The following is a 27,238-nucleotide window of genomic DNA, read 5'->3' on the forward strand; positions in this document are numbered from 1 at the left end:
AATGCCCATTACCCATTTAGCCCATCCCCCCCACCCAACACCCCACCAGCAACCCTCAGTTTGTTCTCTGTATTTAAGAGTCTCTTATGGTTTGCCTCCCTCTGTTTTTATCTATTTTTCCTTCCCTACCACTATGGTCATCTGTTTCTTAAATTCCACATATGAGTGAAATCATATATTTATCCTTCTCTAATTTCACTTAGCATAATACCCTCTAGTTCCATTCACGTAGTTGCAAATGGCAACATTCCATTCTTTCTGATCGCCGAGTAATATTCCATTGTATATATATATACCACATCTTCTTTATCCATTCATCCATCAATGGACATTTGGACTCTTTCCATACTTTGGCTATTGTTGATAGTGCTGCTATAAACATGGGGGTGCATGTGTCCCTTTGAAACAGCACACCTGTATCCCTTGGATAAATGCCTAGTAGTGCAATTGCTGGGTCATAGGGTAGTTCTATTTTTAATTTTTTGAGGAACCTCCAAACTGTTTTCCAGAGTGGCTGCACCAGTTTGCATTTGGGGATGACTTAGAAGCAATTGGACCTAAAGCTCTTGCTTCCCTTGTTGATTTTGGATCTCAGCCCATTAAATGGGAAAAAGTTTGAGGGCTGACAATAACCTTTTTGAGAGTCCAGTTACCTGGATCAGAGAAATCCTACCTGGGACAAAACTTTTTTTTACCTTCTAGCCAAAGTTTGGGGACTAAAACAGGGGCCCTGAAATTAACTGAGTCCTCTGAGAAATAGTGCAAACACATCCCATTTGTGGGTAGAAGCCTCCCTTCCTCTGGACTCTCATCACTGGCTCAAGATATCCTCTGGACGTCTGGTCTGGACCAAGAGTAAAAAGTAGAGCCACCAATGGGGCGCCTGGGTGGCTCAGTCAGTTAAGCTTCTGACTTTGGCTCAGGTCATGATCTTGCCATCTGTGACTTTGAGCCTCGTGTTGGGCTCTGTGCTGACAGCTGAGTCTGGAGCCTGCTTCGGATTCTGTCTCTCTCTCTCTCAAAAATAAACATTTAAAAAAAAAAAAAAAGTAGATCCACCACTAGGATTCTTCCTCAGGAAGTTGTACAGAGATGTGGCACTCCAGACTCCATAGCGTCTGCTCAAGGGACACACTTTGTAGCTTCTGTATTCCAAGAATGAACTTGTAAGCAGACAGATCCTTGAACTTGTCTGTCAGCCCATGCAGGGAGGTGGGGCTGAAGCCTGGAACGGCCCCCACTTCCATCAGCTCAGCTCCCGCTTCTACTCAGCTCAGCACACACTTACGATCTTGTCATTTTACTGAGTTTTTGAAATGATTTTTATTACACACTAGCTTCTGGAGAATACCAGGTTTGTTTCAAGCCTCCCTTCAGGCCCATCTATCTTATGCCCTGTCCCTGTCCTGGTCCTGGGGCTGAGGTGCAAGTGGAGGATGGAACAATGACCTCCCCACCTTTGTGAAGACTGTCTTTCCACACCATACAGAGCAGGTGGCAGCGTTGGGGGTGGGAACGGGGCCATGGGTCAGTCTTCATCTGAGTCACTGGGGCCCAGGTACTGGCAGACAGCATCATAGTGAAGTTCCACCAGCTGATTCTCTCTCTGCAGCTGCACCACAGCCCGGCTCTGTTCTCTGTCCCAGTCCAGCAGGCGGCCCACCTAGAGTAGCAGCGGGTGGAGTCAGCAGAGCCAACCCAGACTCTGGGACATCCCCTGCATGCTTCCACCCCCCACGCCCAGGTCTGGGACTCACCTTTCCAGCCTGTGGCCCCAGCACCACCATAACCCGGTTGCCTTGGACCTTGGGGACCAGGGTCTCCAGCATGTCTTCCCTCAGGCCTACAGATGAGGGGAGGGAGTGAGGCCCACGGCCAGGACTAGCCCACCCAGGGTCCTGTCACAAGTCCTTTTCTGTATTCCTGAGAGCCACTCTGTACCCTGTTGACAGGTGTGGGTGAGGACACCTAAGAAGCAGTTCCTAAAACAGGGAGCACTTATGTAGGAAAATGATGGGTGATGACAACAGATACCGTTTACTGTGGGCACGTTATATGCCCTGCCCTGCACAAGGAGTTCAGGACACATCTGTACAAGAGGGAGAAATAGCTCATTTTCATGCCAATGTCGCAGATGGGGAAAGGAGGGGCTCAGATAATCACTATCACAGAAGCGCCTAATGTTCTGTCAGAAGATTCTGGGCCTTGGGGGCGCCTGGGTGGCTCAGTCGGTTAAGCGTCCAACTTTGGCTCAGGTCATGATCTAATGGTTTGTGAGTTCGAGCCCCACATTGGGCTCTGTGCTGACAGCTCAGAGCCTGCTTTAGATCCTCCGTCCCACTCTCTGTCCCTCCCCTGCTGGTTCTCTCTCCCTCCCTCATTCCCTCTCTCTCTCAAAAATAAATAAATAAGCTTAAAAAAAAGACTCAAAATTAAAAAAAAAAAAAGACGATTCTGGACCTTACAAAATATCTGAACTCTACCCTATCTCCCAGCCTCTGCCCACACCAGCCTCTTGGTCTAAGACAGCCTTCCCATCAGCCTCCAGGATGATAACGACCCAGTGGCCATCTCTCAGACTCACCTTCCAGGACCTGGCCTTGATCTGTTCGACACACACAGGTATCTGGGCTGAGGACATCTTCGATCGTCATCTGGGGAGGTCAAGGGATGTGAGAATGTTGGAGTTATGGGGACCTAGTCCCTGGGGGAGGAGGAGAACCCAGGTTGCAGAGTTCCCACCTTGGTGTTATAATACTGGCCACCCTTGTGCAGCTTGTCCACAAAGCGTACGCGTAGGTCCCTGTGCAACCAGTGCTGGCTCCTGGGACCTGCCTTCTCATTCTTGGCAGCAGGCTCCCCCTGTCTGTGGAAAGGGGCCAACATGGGGCTTAGTTCATTAGATGCACATTCTGCTCACCCCACCTTTGCTGCTGCTGTGAAACCCACCCATAATGCTGTCTCTAGTTCCTTTTATGTGCCTGCCTTGCCCTGGAAGCCTTCTCTGACTGCTGGAGCCTCTCCACAGCCTTGCCTTCTCCCCCCCATCCCAGATGCCCAGGGTCCCACCGGTCGGGAAGGTGTTTTCGCTTCCTCTGTGAGTCCTCTTGCTGGCTGGGGAGGTCCTGATCCCGGAGGACCTTCCATGACGAATCTGTTCCATTCTGTTGCACTGAGGAAGTTTTACGCATCTGGCCTACACAAGGGTGTGTGGGGAGAAGGAGGAAGGAGCCTCAGTGTGCCGTTCTCTTACCTTGCAGGCTACACCTCAGCCTCAGGCCACCTCCCACTTGCCTCAGTGTCCCCTCCTACCATCATGACTTTTCCTACAGCAATGGAATGCTCTCCCCTTCCCTTCAACTGCTGGGGCTTCCTTTAGAAAGCCTTCCTCAGCCACTCGAGCCTGCGCTGATGCTGCTAATCTGAGGCGACCACCTAGTATGGGCTAGAAAATCCTGAGAACTCTGTCAGCACCAATCTCCCACCTGCCAAACTGCCCCATCCTGCTGCCATGCCTAGAATGCCTTCATCCCTGGTCACGGCCTAGTCCCAGCTGCCCTCACTCCCTAGAAGAAGACAGGCTCATCACCCTGAATAGACCGCCCAAGGATAGGAATTGGTTTCCATACCTGTTTATTCTCTCTCAGAAAGAAGCAAAAGAAAGCCCCAGGGTTACTACATCAATTTTTCCTCAAACTGAATAAACCACTTATCTTCATTCTCGCCTCCTGACCTCTGACCAGAAGTCACACCTGCCAGGCAGACTGCTGATCTCCCCGCCACCCCCACCACCTGGGACAGGCCCTACCACCCCCCCACCCCGCCCCGTGGAATGCTTCTCTAACTCTCCCAGCTAGGTAAAAAGCTCACTCACTGAGATCCAAGGAATTCTTGTCAAACTCCTGCTGTGAGACAGGTTGCAGGTAGTACTCACTAACAGTCACCATGCGGCTTCCCACGGCCAGGCGAACCATGGCCCGAACGTTGTCAGGATCGAGGCCTTCTACCTGAATGGTTGGGGGGAGGAAGTTAGGAATGTGGACTAAACCCACATTCCTAGGCCCCAGCTGTCCACTCTTATTTCCAATAGGCTTGACCCCTGTGTCTCCCCCACCAGACTGACCCAAGGCCTGGGACGGGCCCTGGTCCATATGTCTCCCCTGACAGACTCTGTGGCTTGGATATATTTTAAGAATTTAATCCTCAGGAACATGTGGCATATGGCATTCTCTCTTTTAGTTGGAAACTGAGGCTCAGAAAGGCCCAGCAAGTGGTTCTGAGTTACCGAATGAGGCAGCAAGCCAGGCACGCCTGAAAGACAAGGACTTCCAGCCCTTTCCACCCCAAACCCAAGTCTTCCTCCCTCTGGCCCTCACATCAATCTTCCCCACTGCGTGTCTCAGGCTCCCGGCACAGTTTTGTTCCTTACCTTCCCATAGAGGCCTCGGTGCGGGCCAGAAAGAACCACCACAGCTCCCCCAGGCACCAGTCCTTGAGGCTGGTCTTCCTTATCCTTCTCTTGCTCTTCATCTGGCTTTGGCAGGCGGTGGGGGCCAGTGGGGGCCAGGGCCTGGACCTCAGTCAGGTTGGCACCCAGCCCTAACCCCTTTGGTCTCAGTGAGTTGACACGGGGCTTTACCACTCTGCAGGGAGCACAGTATGTGAGCTTGTTGGCCAGGAGAGGGGGAAGATGTAAGTTTTCAGTGCCTCCCCCATGCACTACTATTCAAATTCCACCCTGTCAACATGTTCAAGAATAGCCTTCCCCATCTCACACTAGGACTGCTTTTGATCTACAGAAATAACAATTTCATTTGGTCCAACCTAATAACACATTGGATAGACCATCTATTACATAGTATCTACAGCAGGACCTGAGGCAGATCCCTGTAATCAAACACCCTGATATTTCTACAGGGGAAATCATACAAATGTTCACACCAAGCAAGAGAAATAGACTATAAAATGCTCTGTGTCTCAGGTCATGTTTAGCTACTAAATGGTTTATGAAAAAAATGTTTGGTTTTCAGAATTCTTTGGAGTTGAGAACTGAGAAGAAGTGACCATAAGTCTGTGTGATAATAGCAAATGTCTAGTCTATGTTTATTTGGGGCCAGGGCCTGCTGTAAGTGCTTTATGTGTATAATTTCACATAACTCCACAACAGACCTGGGAAGTCAATATTGTCATTATCCCCATTTTCAGATGACAAAGCTGATGTTCAGAAAAGTAACCTTTACATAAATGGGATCTCGTTACAGAGTTTCAAAGGGTAAATAGGAGATTGAAACAGTAGTGGAAAGGCTTACTAAATTAATTAGGGTGGTAACATGCCCTCTCCCTGCCTGGATGGTTTTGGATGGGTAGTAACCATGGGGGTCTTGTTCGCTGCCCCCATCTGTTGCCCCTTGCCCCTACCCTAGAACTCACTGATTGAAGGTGCGGCCAATGCCCTCGCCAGGTTTCCAGCCCATGCCTCGTAACATGGCCAGCCCATAGGCCTCTACAGGGACTGCCTCGTAATCCGCTTCTTCCGGCACCTACAGGTTCAGGCAGAGGAAGGATGGTTAGGCTTGGCTCACAGTGGGTCCTCCGAAGTGCGCTTACTAACACCCACAGGGTGACCCTCAATGCTTCTTTTCCAATAAGCTCAAGGTTAGTTTTGATTTCCTCTTGCTGTCCCTCACTTTACTCCTCCATGTTGTCCTTCAACAAATAATTATAAAGCACCTGTTCTGTGCCAGGTACTAATCTAGGTGATGAGGATAAAGCAGTAAACAAAATAAAAACCCTTGCTCTGTGAGGCTTACATTCTAGTTGTAGAGACACACAATAAATAAAATACATAAAACATGGTATGTCAGGTAGTGATAAGTTATATAAAGAAAAATAAAGCAGCTTAAGGAGATGCAGAGGGATGGAGAAGAGAGGGTTACTGAGTTGATATCTGAGCAGAGACCAGAAAGAGATGACAGAGGGAGCCAGGAGGATAGAGAAGGGAGAGTAGTCCAAGCAGAGAGAACAATAAGAGCAAAGGCCCTGAGGCAGGACAAGATCTGGTGTGGGAAGAGCATCATGAAAGTCAACCTGACTGAAACAGTGCTGTGGAGGCAGAGAGGGTGGTGAGACATTAATCAGGAGATCTGGGCTGGAGCTACAGGAGGCTGGCCACCACACAAGGGGACCCAGTGAGGAAGTTACAGCAATGGTCCAGATGAAAGATACTTGTGGCTCAGACCAGAGTGGTGATGGTGAGAAGTGGTCAGATTCTGGATGTATTCTGCAAAGGGACATGATAGGATTTTGCTGAAAGGCTGTACCTGGGGTATGGAATAAAGAGGGGAGTCAACACTGACTAAGGTTTTTTGGCTGAGAGAAAGGATAGATGTACCTGGGTTCAACTGAGATGTGGAAGGCTGGGAGAGGAGAGGAAATGAGAGAAATGAGGCCAAAGAGGGAACAGGGTGGAAAGTGAAATTAAGGTCCTATTTTTTAAGATGAAAGACATCAGAAGACATCTGAAGGCCAATGAGAACAGTTCAGTCAAAAGAGAGGGTGGTCTGGGGCTGTAAGAGAAATAGGCCCCAAAGAAGCATCGCTAAAAAATTGCGAATAAAGAGGTGAAAAGTAGAATCCATGTGTATGAAAGACAGACTTTGTTGCTTCTGTAGACATACCCTTCACTTCTCCTTATCGATCACCTCCCATCCTCACTCCAATTCTTTATACTCACTTTAGACACACTGCAAGTTGCTTCACCGATGGGCACACACAACACCGACTCCCTGCCACCATGCTGTTGCTTGGGTTGTTCCTGCCATTGGTACTCATGCTGCTCCTCCCTCTCTCACTAAACCCTACTTGTCCTTCCAGGCCTCACTCCTACCACTCTGGTCTGAGGCTCCATCATTTCTAGCCTGCACTACTAGTCTCCTTGCTTCCGCCTTTACTTACTAGTCTGTTCTGCTCATAGTAGCCAGAGAGATCTTGTGAAATCTTAAGTCTTCACCCTCTCTGCTCAGAGCCCTCTCATGGCCCTCATATCATTCACAATAAAAGCCAGAGTCCTCACCATGGCCCACAAGGCCCTGCCTAGTTTAGCCCCAGCCACTTCCTACTTTCCAATTTTGTCACTTTCTATCTCTGCTTAATACAGCGTGATAGATTACACTCTGTCATCATAGACAGTTCTACTTGGCATTTAATATTATTAGTGTTCCTATGTGTCTTGAAACTTGTGTTTCTGATCTTGGGATGCCTGAAATTGTCTACTACTCCTCCCCTTCACTCATTCCCCTCCAGCTACACTGGTCTCCCTGGTGTTCCTCAAACACTCTAGGCAGAGTCTACCCTCAGGATCTTTACATTTCCTGTTCCATTTGCTCATCTTGTTCATATAATTCCAGAATGCAAGTGCTTTTCCACACCTCAGTATCTGGATTCCTTTGTTAATGCTTCCAAAAAAGGACAGAAGGAGGAAGAGCTAGGCAGCAGGCCTCTAGTACACACACTGACTTTCCCTGCTGGGTGCAGAGAGGCAAGCCTGGCAGACAGGGCAAAGAAAGGCTGGGGCTGGAGGAGTTAGGGGCCAGCTCACTGTCTCAGCTCGGGGTTCGCTGTCTGCCCCTTCTCCGTTAGGGATGCATCCTTTCTGGATCATGGGGATAGCAAGCATGGGGTCGATACCCGAATTTTCTCTCTCCTCCAGGGACTTCTTGGAGTCTAAGGAAGAATGGGAGGAAGCAATGAGGTCCCACCCTCTCCTTCCATTTTCCTCCCCCTCTTCCTTCACTGGGGCAAGGCAAAGAGGGGATCACTTACCCTCAATGATCTCCTTTACAGCCTGAGACAGCACCCCTTCCACCAAGGCCTCAGTGTTTGTGGATGGCCCAGGAGCCTGGGTCGGTGGCTGCCTGCGATGGCCATTCTGGATCAAAGGGATGACGAGTTCCTTGGGGGTTTCTGAGGGCTTCACACTGATGTGGACACAGAGATGTGAAGTTGGGAGAGTAGCATTGTCAGTGGGTTCTGAGCCACACTCCTCCCTTCAGAGGAAACACAAGAGCCACACTCACCCCCAGCTGGAGGGACCACACCCTCGCTCTCATGTCATGTATCTAATGGTGTTTTCTTTAGATTCTCTCCCCCACCCCCAACTCTTAAATATCAGTGCCTTTGAGGAATCAGCCTTCAGTCCTGGAACCTCTGCTCAGCCCAAGACCCACTTCCGTGGCTTTCACAATGACTCACAAGTCACCATCTTCAGCCCAGACTCTCCCCAGGTCCAGGCTCCACACCAACCCCTGGATGGCTTATTCTCTTCTGGAAGTCTCTCCCTCCAACTCTCCTTTCCGCATTAAGCTGATGATGGCCTCCCCAAAACTCCATCTGCCACTCCACCCCATTCCCTATACTGGAGAAGCTCCACCGCTTCAGCTGAGAAACTAGGGGTCCTGTCATTCTCCACTCCTTTCCTTGTCTCAAAACGCACACATCTCAAGGCCCCCAAGTGCTAAAGACACACCCTCTCAGGAATACATCCTCTTTTCTCAAACGCCCTGGCTGTCAGGTCCAATTTCCCCACCTCCCCTGTTACACACTCCCGCCTTCTCGCCTCCACGAATTTCCTCAGGCTGTGCTCCAAAGGTTTGGTGGCCGCTGCCACCAAAACAATCAACTCAGATTCCACCCTCCCGCTTGAACCCACCGAACCTAATTCCAAGGGATGAAAGACACGGCGCTTCACCTCTGCAGCTCCCTCCCTTCCACGGTCTTTAAGAAATCCTTCTCCTCCGGAGCCGCACTCGCGTCGTCTCCCGGATCCGCCAGCCGTCTCCTGGCGGACGTGCGACTGAAGCTGAATGAAATTGGGGCAGCAGAGGCTCCCGCGGGTCGCAAAGTACCGTCTTCAGCGTCCGCCATCTTGCCCCTCTTTCCAGGCGAGTGTGCTGCTTTCTGGGAAGTTTAGTTTGGGCTCAGTTTGACCGGGGCCAGACGACGGGCTTTAGAACTACCTTTCCCAGAAAACACTGCGGCATCGACTGGCGTACGTGGAACAGGGGCCTTAAGAAGTAATTGTTGCTGTTCTTCATAGGGGCGCGTCGCGCCAATCATATAGGAATATGTGGTTCTTGGGGGTATTCATTCTTTCATTCAGGTAGTCAACAAGTAGTTATTAATCGCCGTGCCCTACTGGTATGGGAAGTGTAGATAAAAATACATCATTTAAGAAAAAAATCTGAGTCAGTTGTGTACAATAACAAATAGACATGTAAATGGTGCCTACTGATGCCAGATTTAATACACCACAAGCTCTGGATTCAAATATTAATAAAATAGACCTCCTCCTTTCTAGAGGATCATAGTCCAGTAGGGAACAATGACCTAAACAGATATTAAAAGTATATATACATGTGTGCCTGGAAGGCTCAGATGGTTAAGCATCCCACTCTGGATCCCAGCTCAGGTCTTGATCTCAGGATCCGGAGTTCCAGCCCCACGTTGGGTTCCGCGCTGGGTATGAAGACTACTTAAAAAAATACACATACATACAGTTGACCCTTGAATAATGCAGGGGTTAGGGGATCCAATCCCCTGCCCCCACAGTTGAAAATTTACAAATAACTTATGATTCCTCAAAAACTTAACTACTAATACCCTACTGTTGACTGGAAACCTTAATGATAACCTAAGCAGTAGAGTTACACATATTTTGTATGTTACATGTATTATATACTGTATTTTTTATACCGTATTCTTAAGAGTAAGCTAAAGAAAAAAATGAAAATGTTATTCAGAAAATCATAAGGAGGAGTGCCGGGGTGGCTCAGATGGTTAAGCATCTGACTCGATCTCAGTTCAGGTCATGATCTCAGGCTTGTGGGTTCAAGCCCTGCATGGGGCTCTGTGCTATCCGTGCAGAGCCTACTTGGGATTCACTCTCTCCCTCCCTCTCTCTCTCTCTGCCCTCCCCCACTCTCACTTGCTCTATCTCAAAATAAATAAACAAAAAAATTATAAGGAAGAAAAAATATATTTATAATACTATACTGTATTTATTGAGAAAAATCCTGGTATAAATGGACACGTGCAGTTCAAACCCATGTTGTTCAAGGGTCAACTGTAGTTCTTACTGTTACCCAAAACTGGGTTCACCTTTTGGTAGAAATGGAGCCAAAAGACTCATCCAAGCAAAGAATAGGAAAAGGAAGAGTTTTACTTGCAACAAATAAAGGAGAACACTGGGGATATCTCTCAAAGCAGTGTCTCCTTCAACAATAAAAATGGGTAAGTTTCAAGCTAAAAGTGCATATATATTCATGGAAGGGTTTGCAAAATTGGGAATTCAGCATGGAATTGGAGCAAAGGTCATCTTAAGGCAACTGAGACCAGGTCTCAAGTTAATTGAAGTCAGGAGAGCTGGTCAGCATCATCAATTCTCTGGCTCCAGTTGGTCCGGTATTTGAGTGCTCAAAGGGATTTAAATCCTGCAAAGAAGACTCAAGAATATGTGTCAGGTCAACCTTTACTTTTGAATCAGAAATGGAAGTTTTACCACTGATTTATTGTTGCCGATATGATTAGGCTATCTTCTGGCCTGATAGTGTCTCTTTGTTGTCACATTCTTTTGTTTCCTTCAAATCATTATCTACTGAAATCTATTCTTCTGCAATTTCAACACATCTCAGGAAGTTCTACAAGAAATGTGCAAGTAGTGCTTGTCAGGCAAAAATTGCAAGATGAGCAAGAGTCTAAAATGAGTTTTCTTTCTTTTTTTAAGTTTATTTTTTTATGAGATAAAGAGAGAGAACCAGCGAGGGGGGGGGGTCAGAGGATCCAAAAGTGGGCTTTATGCTCACAGCAGTCAGCCCAATGTGGGGCTCGAACTCAGGAACCGTAAGACCATGACCTGAGCAGAAGCCAGATGTTTAACTGACTGAGCCATGCAGGCACCTCTAAAGTGACTTTTCTTATGTCAAGAAATTTATGCCTCATCTTTCTTTTTCCAGGGATCACAAATTATTTCTGCTTATACTACCAACATTAAATATGTTGTGAGAGCCACGTTCTAAGGCTTTGAAAGATTAATGGGACAGATTCCTTTTATGTAGGACCTTAAAGAGAGAGAAGAGAAATTGAAAGGGCCCCATGAAGGGCTGTTTTTTGAAGGACTGCTTTTTTGCCCATTTCCCTGCTTCTCTTCTTGCTAGGACCAGCACACCTGCCTTACACATTCCTTATAATACAAATAATGTATGTCCTCCTTGTAAGAATGAAGGAGTTAATGGTTTCTTTGGAACCTTCCAGCACAATAGAAAACTTCTAAGGAATGAGTGAGTGAGGCCATCATGTGTGTATTCCAGACCACCGGTGCTAGAAATCTCAATTTTAAGACCCCCTAGCACCAAAGAATAAGTGACTTATGGAGGACACGTGGACCATTCTCCCTGTTCTGTCCAGTTCCTCGATGCCTGAGAGGACACTTACATCAGACCACAATCCTCAGTAAAAACCCCAGACACCAAGCAAAGACAAGACTCTCTCCTTTCCTGAGTCTCCCAGACACTCTGCCTGTATCTGTACTCTCTCTGTATCTTTAATAAATTCTGCTCTTACTTCTTCTTGGCTCACATTTGATTTTTATGCTGCGTGAAGCCAAGGACCCTCTTGGCTGGTCCTGCGGGACCCCCTCTGGGTCCTCGGACCCAGCCTGCCTTCATCATAAGAGTTTATAAAGTAGAAGAGTGATACTGAAATAGCCACCAGAAATAATACCACAGATGTGCTAAAAATTCATCCCAAGGATATCATTAAAGATGTGCGAAAAGATTTTTTTAAGTTTATTTAAGAAATCTCTACATCCATGGGGCACCTGAGTACCTCAGTTGGTTAAGTGTCGGACTTCAGCTCAGGTCATGATCTTAAAGTCTGTGGGTTCGAGCCTTGTGTCAGGCTCTGTGCTGACAGCGCAGAGCCTGGAGTCTGCTTCAGATTCTGTGTCTCCCTCTCTCTCTCTCTCTCTGCCCCTCCCCAACTCACACTCTGTTTCTCTCTCTCTCTCTCTCTCTCTCTCTCTCTCTCAAAAATAAACATTAAAAAAAAATCTCTACATCCAACGTGGAGCTCAAACTTATGACCCTGACATCAAGAGTCACCTGCTCTTCTGACTGAGCCAGCCAGGAGCCCAATGAAAAGATTTTTATGTCAGATTCATCATGGTATTATTTATTGTAGCAAAAGATTGAAGACCACTTAAAGGACAACAGAAGGAGACTGGGTAAATGAATTATAGCACATTTCTTGCATGGAACACATATACTAAAACATTTAAATGTGAAGCTATAAATATACTTAAATGAAAGTGAAATGTTTGGTAAGTAGAATAATGTGCTGGGTCAGAGGATGGTTTGGAAAACACAAACCACAATAATCAATCTCATGGCCATGTTTCCAGGCTTAGAATCCCTGGGCATCCTTAAAGATACCTAGCAGATAAAGACTACAAAGCAACTTTTATAAATGTCGATTTAAATAAAGAGGTAAACTGATGCAAGTTCAACAAGATGAGTTTATTTGGGAATAGCAAAGATTGCAATTCTGGACACCCAAACTGTAGCAAGCTACAGATAAAACCCGAATTACAATTCTTCTCCTATTCCCAAATAAATTCATCTTTCTGAGCTTGCCTCGGTTTACCTCTGTATTTAGGTTGACATTCCTTGGAGTCAGAAGTGGGATCCAAAGGAGATGACCCCAGAAGAATGATGATCCAGGGAATCATGTGAGGTACCTGTCCCAAGCACCTTTCACTCATGGCTTCTGTCAGTCCAGACCTACTTCTCTTGGGTGAGTCTCCTCTAGGATTCTGAGCTCCCTGCCTTTGGTTAACATTTCTGACTTTATTCAAGATCTGTTTAAAAACTATCATTTTTTGGTGAGTACTTGTTTCTCTTAGTGAATACTAGTTTGTTTGGTGAATACTTCTTTGTTTTATTATTGGAAGCACACCAAAATGTTGGTATAGTTCCTTTGGAATTCTTGGGACTGTTAAAAATAAAGCTACACATAAGCCCAAGGTGGAGTCACTTGCCTTCCAAGTTGCAATTAATTGCAACTTCAACCTCTCCAAGAGTGGAATTTTAAACCAATCAATCTGGAATGTTCTGGTCTGCACCAAAGAGGTAATCTGTCACTTGGGGCCCTCTCATTCCCAAAGGAAGATCAGGTAATCTGCATGATAAGAACCACCCCACCCCTCATCCCACATTTTCTTCAGAGGGGAAGTGAATTTACCTAAAACAATACTTTATTTTCTTTTGCTTTTTTTCACTTTTTTTGCCCAATCCTCCTTCCTATAAAAACTTGCCATTTTGTATAACTCCTAGCAAACCTCCACTCTACAGTTTATGAATTGTTTAATAAAACCGACTAAATCTTCAAATTTACTCAGTTAAATGTTTGCTCTTTAGCAGGTATTAGAACTATTAAACAAGCTTGGCAAGTTTACAGAATAGAAGATCAATATACAAAAATCAATTGTTTCCATAGACAAAATAAAGATGCAATTAAAATATTCCATTTACAAGAGCCTCAAAATAATAAAATACCTAGGAATAGATGTATCAAAAAAAGTGTAAAAACTGTACTGTGAAAGCTACAAAACATTGTTGAAAAAAACTTAAAAAGACCTAAGTTATGAAAATACATGCAATACTGAGTCAGAGCCTGTGGGGATTCTCAGCCTTGACCTGTTGGGTACTCTCCTGCAGCTTCCAGCCTCCTCTGCCATCCTCTCCCTTAATCTGTGCCCCCAAATTCATTAAGGAAGTTTCTAGCGCCATGGACTGTTGAAGCTCCCCCAAAGTATCCACAGGTTTTTCACACTTTTCTGTATTTGCCACCCTAGGAACTCTGTATGAGAAGCAAGAGGGTCTTGGGACAAATGACTATTGAAGACATTACTGTCCTTACAATACAGCATACTAAAGGCTGGGATAAGGAAGCGGCTAAGAAAGCTGTAGTGACTCTCCATAGAAAATACAAAGGCCCAAGCCGCTAAATTTACATTCTAGCCTTATCTCTTCCAACTTACACTCAGGCTCGACCACAATTTAATTACCTAGGCAGTGCCCAATCAAAGCAATTCTCCAGGTGCCACCCACAAGAATACGTACCCTTATACGCCCCTTCTTAAGTAATCCTGGGCCCAGCTAATAGAATAAGGCTCCAGACTTTCCTACGGCCCTCTAATACACACGAAGATCTCAGATCTCGCTCCTCATATTAACACCCTCAGGCCCTCCCTGGAGGGTGCAATTCCAAGATTGGGCTCCTGAACTTTCCAGGCTCCGCCCTCTAACTGGCCTATGAACTTCAACCCATTCCTGACATTTCGAGTCCCGCCCCTTCGCGCTTGTAGGCTCCACCCCCTAGAGTGGCCTTCCAGGACCGCCCCTTAGCCAAGTGCCCGCCCCCAACGCTCTCCAGGACCCACCTTCTCAGAAATGCCATTCAAAGCCCCACCGACAGGGATAACCAATCCGGCCCGCACTCACAACTAGCCATGCAACATTCACCTACTGCAGTAACCTTCCCAGTGTCACCTCCTGGAGGAATATTCTAGGATCACGTCAGGGCTCCCCCGTCTCGCAGCTCCCTCCGAGCCCCGCCCCACCAGTCCCCCCAGGGGAGCATTGGCCCCACCCAGGGGAGCAACCAACCATCCCGGGTCCGCTACGTCAGAATCCGGCTCCAGTCAGACCCCGCCCCCTGAGAGGCCCCGCCCCGCCCCCGACACGCACCGGCCTTGGGGCGCAGGCGCAATGTGGCGCTCGTCCTGCGTACCAGCGCCGCCACGTCGGCCGCAGCTCGGGCCGCCAGGGGGCGCGCGTCCAGCCGCGCCAGGAGCTGCCGGGCTCTGGGTCCCGCGGGCAGGGAAAGGCCCCGGCCTGCGCGGGTGAAAGGAACAGGTCAGCGCCCGCCGGAGCCTCGGCCAACCCCCACGCTCCCCGACGTCCGAAGACCTAGAATGCCCCTCAAGATCTTCAGAGCCCCCCGACCACTCGCTCGATAGTTCCGAAGGTCGCCCACTGCCCCTCTCGACTCCCGCGACCCCCAGACCATCGCGAGTATGCCGGTGGACCCCCGCCTGCCCCCACCATAATCCTGGAGACAGCTATTTGGCCGAATTATTCCCGGACCCTTCCGAACATCTTGGGACTATCTCTGGAGGTCTCCGACTGCCCCTTCATAAGCCCGGATTCCAAACTCTTTCTGCACGATATCGAGAGGGACCCCGATTTCTCCAGGTGCCCCGACAGAACAGGGTCGGCCGCCGCTGCGGCCCCGGCACCCCCGGTTCCCCTTCCAGATATCCAGGTATCCAGATACCCTGATGGCCCACGTAGTCCCAGATTGCCCCTCCATTTATCCCAGAGGCTTCCCGCCTAACGCCCCCACCCCCGCAATTCACTACAGACCCTGAGGGCCCAGGTGTCCCCAGTGACCCGGGCAGACCCCTGTGGCACAACTCCCCGGAGACTCCTGAGAGCCCCCGGGTCTGGTACACGGCCCCGCGGTGCGGATGCGGGTGCGGGTACGGGTGCAGGTCGGAGACCTGGAGCCCAGCCCGGGTCGCCGGGCCCCCCTGCTCGCCGCCACCGCCACCGCCACTAGGGCGCCTGGGCTGCTTTGTTTACTACCTGTCGGAAGGAAAAGGTGAGGAGCAGACAGGCGGGGCGAGGGGTGGCAGGGACGCGCCCAGTTCCTCCTCACCCTCCCGTACCTCCTCTGCTCCCCCTAGGGTCCGTGACGCCCCCCGCGTGCGGCTCCATGACCCGAAGTCGGTCGGGTGGACGCACGGCCGCCAGCGACGCGTTTGGAGCTCCTGGGCGCGCTCACCTGGCGGCCCGCCAGAGCCTGGGCGCCGCTGTAGCCGGCTGGTCCCGTGCCCGGCGACCTGACCCGCGCAGTCACCTACCTGGCGACAGGCAAGGAGGCCTGGCTGTGGGAGGCAGCGTGAGCGCTTGGCCTCCCTCTACCTCAGGCGCCCCCTCTGCTCTCCCAGGACCCTGGGCTGTGCTCCTTTTCCCACCCAGGAGAGGCTTTATTCCGTGAGCGAGAAGGGGAAGTCGAGGCCCAGAAAAGTTAAGGTCCCCGCCCCAGCTCTGACAACTAAACACGGGGGTGCAGAAGTGGAACCCACGTTTACCAGGGAACTCTGCAGCCTCCAGCAGAGCTTTGCTCCTGGTAGTTACTCGGTACATTTGCAGTGAACGTTGGCCTGAGCCAGGACCTACTTGGGAACTGGAAGAGTCTGTTGAGCTGGGCAGGGGGTAGCCCTTGAGGAGACTTGGGTACCACGGGAGGGTTTGGGGCCCTGAGCATGATAGGGCTGGGAGACTCAAGAAGCCGGGAAGGGCAGGTGCCCTGGAGAGTGGAGGGGTGGTAGGGGTCTGAAGTTGAGGAGGCTTTGAAGGCCCCCCTGTTGGGAGGGGACACCAGCCAATGAGAGGTGAGAAATGAGGCCTCTCTTAGGTATTAAAAGTGGGGGCAGCCTGGGGACAGAGGTCCGGGGGGGGGCACTTGGGCACAGTGCTACTGTAGTGGAAGGAGGAATGGGGTGTAATGAGAGACAGTCTGTGACAACCACTTTGTGGAGGAAGAAACTGAGGGGCACAGGGGCTCAGACACCTGTCCAGGGCCCTACAGCCGGCCAGTCTCAAGAAGCTTACCCCCAACATGCACTGTTTCTGTGACTTTCACTATAAGCTGTGGACACACTGTGTCCTGATGCTCATTCTGGGTGGCCGGGCAGCCTCTCTGGGCCACCTTTCCGGGTCTCTGTGGTGTCATAGGTGAGAGGGGCGGAATGGTCCCTGCTTTCCTTCCTCCTGGAATGTTGTGGCCCTCCCACCTCTGATCTGACCTTGTCTGAAGGGAAATACACTGGACCTTGTTGATTGACTTTCCCTGCCCTAGTTGAAACTTCAAGCAGTAAAGATGGAAAGCACAGCTTTCAATATGGGGCTCATGGCTCTGGGAACTGGTGATTGGTGTAGAGGGGTGATTACATTCTGCAAAAAGAGAGCTTCAGGCTGTGTGGATTGGTGGACAGGAGGTTTTTCAGGGTTTGTGCACTCTTGTAAGGCGAGGCTGGGGGGGGGGTGATGAGGGGAGGCTTTCAGGCATTGACAGCCTCAATGCTTTGGAAATGGGTCATGGAACTTGCCAAGTGGATGGGGGTTCCAGGGTCTAGTAATGAGAAAAGCTTCCAGAGTAGGAGTTGCTCAGTTTTGGGTGACTGTGGGAAAGAATAGGATGTCTAGGGGCATCCAGGTCATGATCTCACAGTTTGGGAGTTTGAGCCTGGCATCCAGCTCTGGGCTGATGGTACAGAGTCTGCTTGAGATTCTGTCTGTCCTTCTCTCTGCCCCTCCCCTAATCAAAATAAATAAGTAAACATTAAAAAAAGAATGGGTGTCCATGGAGGCCTCTGGGATTAACTGTAATGGCAGGGGCCCTGGGTGTTGAGTGGGGGTTCACTGAGAGCTGAAGCCAGCAGGGCCACAAATCTGGGGACACAGTCAAAGATTGAGTTGAGGGGCACCTGGGTGGCGCAGTCGGTTAAGCGTCCGACTTCAGCCAGGTCACGATCTCGCGGTCCGCGAGTTCGAGCCCCGCGTCGGGCTCTGGGCTGATGGCTCAGAGCCTGGAGCCTGTTTCCGATTCGGTGTCTCCCTCTCTCTCTGCCCCTCCCCCGTTCATGCTCTGTCTCTCTCTGTCCCAAAAATAAATAAACGTTGAAAAAAAAATTAAAAAAAAAAAAAGAAAGATTGAGTTGAAGCAACAGTTCTTAGGTCATTGAGGATGTTGGCAGGGTTGTGGGGTGGTGGAACCCTAGTGACTGCTTCATCCAGAGCCTCAGTTTACCCCTCTGGGAAGTGAGGGTAATGAGATGTGCATTGTAACATTTTCAAGGGATTAGGAATAAAGCTTCCAAATCACCTGCATTGTGTCCAGCTAAGCTATGTGGTAGCAGTCCTGGTGCTTATCTTTAATCAAAATTGATTTTTTTGAGAGAGAGAGAGAGAGAGAGAGGGCTCATCAGCTCACCCGATGTGGGACTCAAACCCAGGAACCATGAGGTCATGACCTGAGCAGAAGTCAGATGCTTAACCGACTGAGCCACCCAGGCACTCCTAATCAATCAGAGTGGACAGAGCCAAACCCCTTCTCAGTCCTGTTTCAATGTGGTTTAAACCAATGCTTTTCCTAGCCTTGTCCACTCATGAATATAAACCTATTGCCCCTTTTCACCTCATCTCATTCATGGATTTAAGTCAATTCTTCTCATAGCCCCACCCAATTCTCAACAATTTAATCAAGCCTTTTTTTTCTTTTTTTAGTGGATTGAGGTTTAACTGACAAAATGTGATTAGTTTTTTTTTTCTAATTTTTTTTTCAACGTTTATTTATTTTTGGGACAGAGAGAGACAGAGCATGAACAGGCAAGGGGCAGAGAGAGAGGGAGACACAGAATCGGAAACAGGCTCCAGGCTCTGAGCCATCAGCCCAGAGCCCGACGCGGGGCTGGAACTCATGGACCGCGAGATCGTGACCTGGCTGAAGTCGGACGCTTAACCGACTGCGCCACCCAGGCGCCCCAATGTGATTAGTTTTTAACTATGTTTACATCTCTGATACTATTACAATCAAGATAGTAAACATAATCCTCACTGCCAAAAGTTATCTCTTGCTGCCTAGTAATTCTCTTTCCTGTGTCCTGCTCTTGCCAGCCACTGATTTATTCTATCGCTGTACGTCAGTTTGCATTTTTTCTAGATTTTTCTTTATTTTTTTTTTCTTTTTAAGTAGGCTTCGTGTACAGCATGGAGCCCAACGTGGGACTTGAACTCATTACCCTGAGATCAAGACCTGAGCTGAGATCAAAAGTCAAATGCTTGACTGATGGAAGCACCCAGGCAGCCCTAGATTTTTTTAAATTAAAGAATAGCTGACATACAATATTCCATTAGTTTCAGGTATACAACATAGTGATTGCTTACCACAAGAGTAGCAACCATCTGTCACCATAGAACACTGTTACAACACCATTGACTGTATTCCCTATGCTGTACCTTTCACCCCATGACTTTGTTCCATAACTGGAAGCCTGTATCTTCCACTGCCCTTCGCCTATTTTGCCCATCCCCCCACCCCATCCCCTCAAGCAACCACCAGCTTGTTCTCTGTTTTTATGGGTCTGTTTCTGCTTTTTGTGTTTGTTCGTTTGTTTTGTTTTGTTTTTTAGATTCCACATATAACTGGAATCTAGATTTCTATATAATGGAATAATATAGTATGTACTCTTTTTTTGGGAGTATATCTGGCTTCTTTCACTTAGCTGGGTTATTTTGAGATATTTCAAAAGTGCAGAAATAGAGGCACCTGGGCGGCTCAGTCAGTTGAGCATTCGACTTCAGTTCAGGTCATGATCTCCTGGTTGGTGAGTTGGAGCTCTGCATTGGGCTCACTGATGTCAGTGCAGAGCCTGATTGGGATCCTCTGTCCCCCTCTCTCTGCCCTTCCCCCACTTGCACTCTCTCTCTTTCACTGTCTCTCTCTCAAAAATAAATAATAACATTAATTTTTTAAGTTCAGAAATAACAAGTAAAACCAATCATGAAAGTAGTAATTAGTAAAACTTTATTTATTTTTTTAATTTTTTTTAACGTTTATTTATTTTTGAGACAGGGAGAGACAGAGCATGAACGGGGGAGGGTCAGAGAGAGGGAGACACAGAATCTGAAACAGGCTCCAGGCTCTGAGCTGTCAGCACAGAGCCCGACGCGGGGCTCGAACTCATGGACCGTGAGATCATGACCTGAGCCGAAGTCGGCCGCCCAACCGACTGAGCCACCCAGGCGCCCCGTAAAACTTTATTTTTAAAAAATGTAATGTTTATTTATTTTTGAGAGAGAGAGAGAGGAAGAGAGAGAGAGAGAGAGTGGGGGAGGGGCAGAAAGAGAGGGAGACACAGAATCTGAAGCAGGCTCCAGGCTCTGAGCTGTCAGTACAGAGCCCGATATGGGGCTTGAATTCAAGAACCAAAAGATCATGAACTGAGCCGCAGTTGGCGGCTTAACCAACTGAGCCACCCAGGTGCCCCTAGTAAAATCTTATTGTGCACACACCAAGAAAATAATTGGTAAACAAGGAACACTCAGATCAAAACATGGAATGAAGCTCAGGGGTATATAGTTATAAAGCAGTTTATACAGTAAGAAAGTGGTGACTGTTTATTCTTCACAACGATTTGCTATAATATTAGAATTTTCTTCAGTGATAGGGAATTGGTCAGTGGTTACTGCATATCAACCTTGGGAAACAATTTTTTTTTGTTTATGATTTCCAGAAGCATAAGCAAGAAATGACCCAAGTCAAATTAGCCTTGCAAGAAAAGTTAAACTTTGTTTGTATGACCAAACTGGTTTTGTTTCCTCCGCAAATTTTCTAAGCTGTTCCCTGTTTGGTTTTTATTCTAACATATCCATCAAAATTTTTCATTCTTTTTTATTGCAGAGTAATATTCCACTACGTAAATATTCCACAGTTTGTTGATCCACTCATCTGTTGATGGATATTTGGGTTGTTTTCAGTTTTTGGCTATTAATGAATATTATGGGCTGAATCGTATTGCCCCAAAATTCATATGTTGAAGCCTTAACCCCCAATGTGATTGTATCTGGAGATAGTCTTTAGGAGGTGATTAAGGTTAAATGATATCATAACAGTGAGGTTCTAATATGATAGGATTGAGGCCTTATAAGAAGAGGGAGAGAGGGGAGCCTGGGTGGCTCAGTTGGTTGAGCATCCGACTTCAGCTCAGGTCATGATCTCATAGTCCGTGAGTTTGAGCCCCGCGTTGGGCTCTGTGCTGACAGCTCAGAGCCTGGAACCTGCTTCAGATTCTGTGTCTCCCTCTATCTCTGACCTTTCCTTGCTTGCTCTCTGTCTCTCTCAAAAATAAACATTAACGATTTTTTAAAAAGAAGAGGGAGAGAGCCTCTCTCTCTCTCTTTCCCTGTCTCTCCCTCCCCCCCCCCCCCATGTGAAGATATAGGTAGAAGGTGGTCATTTGCAAGCCAGGAAGAGAGCTTTTATTGGATAGCACTTTGATCTTGGACTTCAGAGCCTCCAGAACTTCAAGAAATTAGTATCTGTAGTTTAAGCCACCTAGTGTATAGTATTTTGTTATGCCAGCCTGAGATGACTTAAGACAACAAATAAAGAGGCTTTGAATATTCATATACAAGTCTTTGTATAGATACATTCTTCCATTTCTTTTAGGTAAATACCTGCAAAGAGAATGGCTGGATCATGTATATGTTCAACTTAAGATACTGCCAAACTGTTTTCTAGAGATGCTATATCATTTTACATTTCTATCAGTAACATATGAGAGCTCCATTTCCTCCATATATTCTCCAACATTTGGTATGATCAGACTTTTTAACTGTACACAGTGGTATTTCATCATGATTTTAACCTGCATTACCCTAATGACTAATAATATTGAACACTGTTTACATGATTATTTGCCATCTATATATATTCTTTGATGAAGTTTATGTTCAAATATTTTGCCTATTTTTTATGGCATTGATTGTTTTATTATTAAATTTGGGGCATTATGTGTATATTGTAGATACAATCCTTCATCAGATGAGTGATTTGCACTGTCTTTTGAAAGGCAAAAGTTTTGAATTTTGGTGCAGTCCAATTTATCCATTGGTTCCTTTATGGATTGTGTTTTTGACATCCTATCTAAGTAACCTTTGCCTAACACAAGGTCACAAAGGTTTTCTCCTATGCTTGCTTCTAGAAATTGTATAGTTTTAGGTTTTACATTTAGGTCTATGATCTATTTTGAATTACACCACTTTATGTAAACAAGTGTGTTTCAAAATTATTTTTTTATAATTTTATTTAATTTGAGAGAGAGTGAGCGATCAGGGGAGAGGGGCAGAAGGAGAGCGAGTGAGCGAGAGAATCTTTAGGCAGGCTCCACGCTCAGTGCAGAGCCTGAAGGGGGGGCTCCATCCCACCAACCTAGGATCATGACCTGAGCCAAAACCTAGCTGGATGCTCAACCAACAGAGCCACCCAGGCACTCCTCAAAAAATTTTTTTGTATGTGTATCCAATTTATACCCAACTGCTATAGCACCATATGTTTAAAATATACTCCTTTACCCAGAGACAAATCTTTTATTCTTTTGTTGAAAATCAGTTGTCCTTATATGTCTGGATCTCGTTGCAGACTTTCTATGCTTTCCCATTGATCTATTTGTCTATTTTGTTACCAATATTATACTGTCTTTATTATTGTATGTCTGTAATAAATCTGAAGTGAAATATTGTAAGTACTCTGATTTTCTGTTTATTCAAAATTGTTATGTTCTTTGAATTTCCATATGAATTTTAGTCAGTTTGCTAATTTCAAAAAAAACTGCAAGGATTTTTATTGGAATTTGGACTGATGAATCTATAGATTAACTTTGGGAGAATTGACATCTTAACAGTATTGAGTCTTAGGACCCCTGAACATGATATATTTCCCATTTATTAAGGTCTTCTTTATTAAATATTTTAAATAGCTCATAATTTTCAGTGTCCATGTCTTACACGTTTCTGTCAATTTTATCTCCAAATACTATATATATTAGATGGTATTGTAAATGGTATTTTATTGTTTCAACTTCCAACAGATTATTGCCTATATAGAAATACAAATGATTTTTCTTTATTAATCTTGTGTTCTCTAACCTTGCTAAACTAATTTATTAGTACTGGTAGATTTTTGGAGATTCCACCTGATTTTCTACATAAATAATCATGCCTGAATAAAGATAGTTTTACTTCTTTTGATCTGTATGTTGTTTATTTCTTCTTGTCTTATTGCACTGGCTATGACCTCCAGTACAATGTTGAACAAAAGATCCATGTCTTGTTCTTCATCTTACAGGAAAGCAATCAATCTTTTACCATAATCATTCCTCTCATAGCCACACCCAATTCATAAATCTAAAGCAATCCCCTCTTAATCCCACTCCAGCATAATTAATGTTGATTACTACAAGATGTGGTGGACCAATCCCATTTTAGACATCCCCATAATGAATTTATGCCAAAATCCTTTTAGGCCCCATCTCATTGATGGATTTAAGCCATTTACCTCTCTTAGGTTCACTCTATTCATGGATTTAAACCAATCTCCATCTTATTTTATTTTAAAATTTTTTTCTCATGTTTATTTATTTTTGACACAGAAACAGCACAAGCAGGGGAGGGGAAGAGAGAGAGGGAGACAGAATTGGAAGCAGACTCCAGGCTTTGAGCTGTCAGCACAGAACCCGATGTAGGGCTCGAACTCACGAACTGCGAGATCATGACTGGAGACGAGGCTGGCCGCCTAACCAACTGAGCCACCCAGCCACCCCAAACCAATCCCCATTTTAATTTTTTTTTTTTTTCAACCTTTATTTATTTTTGGGACAGAGAGAGACAGAGCATGAACGGGGGAGGGGCAGAGAGAGAGGGAGACACAGAATCGGAAACAGGCTCCAGGCTCCAGGCTCTGAGCCATCAGCCCAGAGCCCGACGCGGGGCTCGAACTCCCGGACCGCGAGATCGTGACCTGGCTGAAGTCGGACGCTTAACCGACTGCGCCACCCAGGCGCCCCAACCAATCCCCATTTTAGCACTGCATTCCTGGATTTGAGTAGAACTCCCTCATAGCCACACTGCATAAAATTATTTAAATCAATGTCCTTCTTGACGCTGTCACATTCTAAGAGTTAAGACCATTTCCCCTGTTAAAGCTCCTTTTGTTCAGGGACTTAAGAAATCCTCTCTTCAAGTCCAGGCCACATTAATGTTTTTTTTTTTTTTTTTATTATCTCCATTTTGGCCCCACACTTTTCTTGGATTTAGGCTCCATAAATCTACCTCATAAATCCTACCCATTCACTGATTTGAGCCTCATCCCTTCATTGCCAATTTCCTGGATCTAAGCTTAAAAACCTCCCCATCTTTAAATATTTCAGTCCTGCCCCATCCATGGATACAGAAACTCTGTACCTAATTAACAGTAACACCCTATTCCCCCTTCCCCCCAGATACTACATTCAGTCTGTATAAGTTAGCATATTCTAAGTGCCTCATCTAAGTGGAATCAAACACTATTTGCCCTTTTGTGCCTGGCTTATTTCACTCAACATAATGTCCTCAAGGTTCATTCATGCTGTAGCATGTGTCAGAATTTCATTCCTATTTAAGGCTGAGTAATATTCTATTGTATATTTATACTACATTTTGCTTATCCATTTATCCCTCAATGGACATTTGGATTCTTTCCACCTTTTGGCTATTGGGAATAGTGCTACTATGAACATTCGTGCACACATATCTATTTGATTCTCTGCTATCATTTCTCTTGGGTACGTATCTAGGAGTGGAACTGCTGAATCATAACTGCTGAATCACAAGTTAAATATAGTAAGACTACATTTAACTTTTTGAGGAACCACCAAACTGTCTTCCACAGTGGCTGCACCATTTTACATTTCCACCATGATGCACAAAGGTACTAACTTGTCCACATCCTGGCCAGCACTTGTTCTTTTCCATTATCCTGATAGTAGCTACTCTAGTGGGTGTGAGGTGGCATCCCATTGAGGTTAGGGTGAGCTGATTCCCCCCCCCCATATACCAGATTCCATTCTTTCCCATTTAATTTGAAGTGCCACCTATACATTATGTATCAAGTTCCTGTATATACTTATTTCTAAAACCCCAATTTCTGGGGTACCTGGGTGGCTCAGTCAGTTGAGTGTCGCTTGGTGTCGGCTCAGGTCATGATCCCAGGGTGGTGGGATGGAGTTCTGCATCAACTCAGGGTTGAGCCTGCTTGGAATTCTCCCTCTCTCTCTCTCTCTTCCTCTGCACCTTGTCTTGGGTCACACATATGCTCTCTCTCTCTCTCTCAAATATAAGTAAATAAATACATAAAAAATAAAACCCCAATTTCTCATTGAGGAGTTTGCCTAATTCACTCCCAGTTCAACACTTTCTATTACTATGTCTTTGTAGCATGTCAAATTTTGAAATCTATGTGCTCCCCTTTTGTTTCTGAGGTTGACCAGGCCAACCCACAACATTTGTGAGTCCTAGGGGAAGAATAAAAGCGGAGGCCCACATACTATAAGGCCAAAAATCTAAAAGTAAAAAATTGAGGTAATTATTAAATAAAATTTGATGTACCCTCCTACTTTGCGAAATACGTTTCCATGCAAACCTAGAAGAGAGGCAGGTCCCAGACCTGACCACACTGTGTTGTCAATGTCTGTCTGCGTAGGCATCCAGTAGGGCCTCTTCCTCCAGAGATGGCTCCTGCTAATGGCAGCACCAGGGCAGTTTCAGTTCCATGTACCCAACTGTTCCTGCACCACAGTGGCGGAGTGGGGGGGGGGGGCAAGCTCTGACCAGGTGGTAGAAAATGTCCACAGAATACATAAACTAATGAAAATTCTACAGAGAACTGTACTATAGAGGGTCTCAACCTTCCCCTACACAACACCAGACCCACGTTGAGTCAGATGTGGGCAAAGAACCCAGTATAGGGAGACAGAGGCCCATATAGGACAGTGAGTCCAGTGACCAGCACTGCCCTGCAGGATTGGGGAATTCCCCAAGGGGAGTTCAAGGGGACAGGGACCCGGAAGAGAGAGTAGAGTGGGAAGGCTTCCCAGGGAAGGAGATGACATGGGAGCCTAGGGATCAGCCTTGGTTTTTTTCTCCCTAATCCAGTGCTCCTGAGAAGACGCAGGAAAAGATATCAGCCTAGACTCTTCCTCACAGACAAAAGCACATTAGTTTACAGTTCTACATATTCAACCAATCATCCATTTTCTGCAATGAACATATGCTCTTTCTTTTCAGAAAAGGATGAATGGATTGTTGAAGCCTTAAAACTGGGCCTTGATAACATGAAGTTCTTTTCCAGGTGGACAAGATTCGGAAGGGCTCCAATACACAGGAAACAGCATGGCAAAGGCAGGAGGGTGGGGAAAACCGTGCACATATTTGGGGAACGGTGACAGCCCCATGTGGTATGCACAAGAACAAGGCAGAGCAGTGAATAAAGTCCAGTGTATTTCCCTTCAGACAAGGTCAGATCAGAGGTGGGAGGGCCACAACATTCCAGGAGGAAGGAAAGCAGGGACCATTCCGCCCCTCTCACCTATGACACCACAGAGACCCGGAAAGGTGGCCCAGAGAGGCTGCCCGGCCACCCAGAATGAGCATCAGGACACAGTGTGTCCACAGCTTATAGTGAAAGTCACAGAAACAGTGCATGTTGGGGGTAAGCTTCTTGAGACTGGCCGGCTGTAGGGCCCTGGACAGGTGTCTGAGCCCCTGTGCCCCTCAGTTTCTTCCTCCACAAAGTGGTTGTCACAGACTGTCTCTCATTACACCCCATTCCTCCTTCCACTACAGTAGCACTGTGCCCAAGTGCCCCCCCCCCGGACCTCTGTCCCCAGGCTGCCCCCACTTTTAATACCTAAGAGAGGCCTCATTTCTCACCTCTCATTGGCTGGTGTCCCCTCCCAACAGGGGGGCCTTCAAAGCCTCCTCAACTTCAGACCCCTACCACCCCTCCACTCTCCAGGGCACCTGCCCTTCCCGGCTTCTTGAGTCTCCCAGCCCTATCATGCTCAGGGCCCCAAACCCTCCCGTGGTACCCAAGTCTCCTCAAGGGCTACCCCCTGCCCAGCTCAACAGACTCTTCCAGTTCCCAAGTAGGTCCTGGCTCAGGCCAACGTTCACTGCAAATGTACCGAGTAACTACCAGGAGCAAAGCTCTGCTGGAGGCTGCAGAGTTCCCTGGTAAACGTGGGTTCCACTTCTGCACCCCCGTGTTTAGTTGTCAGAGCTGGGGCGGGGACCTTAACTTTTCTGGGCCTCGACTTCCCCTTCTCGCTCACGGAATAAAGCCTCTCCTGGGTGGGAAAAGGAGCACAGCCCAGGGTCCTGGGAGAGCAGAGGGGGCGCCTGAGGTAGAGGGAGGCCAAGCGCTCACGCTGCCTCCCACAGCCAGGCCTCCTTGCCTGTCGCCAGGTAGGTGACTGCGCGGGTCAGGTCGCCGGGCACGGGACCAGCCGGCTACAGCGGCG

At 47.1% G+C, this 27,238-nt stretch overlaps 1 protein-coding gene across 4 annotated transcripts; it reads right to left on the reverse strand.

The window, feature by feature from the left end:
* Positions 1–1,304: 1,304 nt before the first annotated feature.
* Positions 1,305–15,900, reverse strand: GPKOW (G-patch domain and KOW motifs). 4 transcript variants are annotated; one of them, XM_043571509.1, is made up of 12 exons: positions 15,785–15,900; positions 8,747–9,192; positions 7,822–7,976; positions 7,598–7,722; positions 5,431–5,540; positions 4,430–4,643; positions 3,875–4,007; positions 3,070–3,196; positions 2,743–2,866; positions 2,585–2,654; positions 1,758–1,843; positions 1,305–1,663 (listed from the first exon to the last, which is right to left on the reverse strand). In XM_043571509.1, exons 2-12 carry the CDS (start codon positions 8,920–8,922, stop codon positions 1,529–1,531), a joined length of 1,455 nt encoding a protein of 484 aa, XP_043427444.1. In that variant the 5' UTR covers positions 8,923–9,192; positions 15,785–15,900; the 3' UTR covers positions 1,305–1,528. The 4 variants fall into 4 exon arrangements, with proteins under 4 accessions (XP_043427444.1, XP_043427443.1, XP_043427441.1 ...); XM_043571508.1 differs by lacking the exon at positions 15,785–15,900 and adding an exon at positions 14,495–14,669 and having other exon boundaries at positions 8,747–9,189; XM_043571506.1 differs by lacking the exon at positions 15,785–15,900 and adding an exon at positions 14,495–14,669.
* Positions 15,901–27,238: the final 11,338 nt, after the last annotated feature.

Source organism: Prionailurus bengalensis, chromosome X (genome assembly GCF_016509475.1).
Source record: "Prionailurus bengalensis isolate Pbe53 chromosome X, Fcat_Pben_1.1_paternal_pri, whole genome shotgun sequence".
NCBI classification, from domain to species: domain Eukaryota; kingdom Metazoa; phylum Chordata; class Mammalia; order Carnivora; family Felidae; genus Prionailurus; species Prionailurus bengalensis.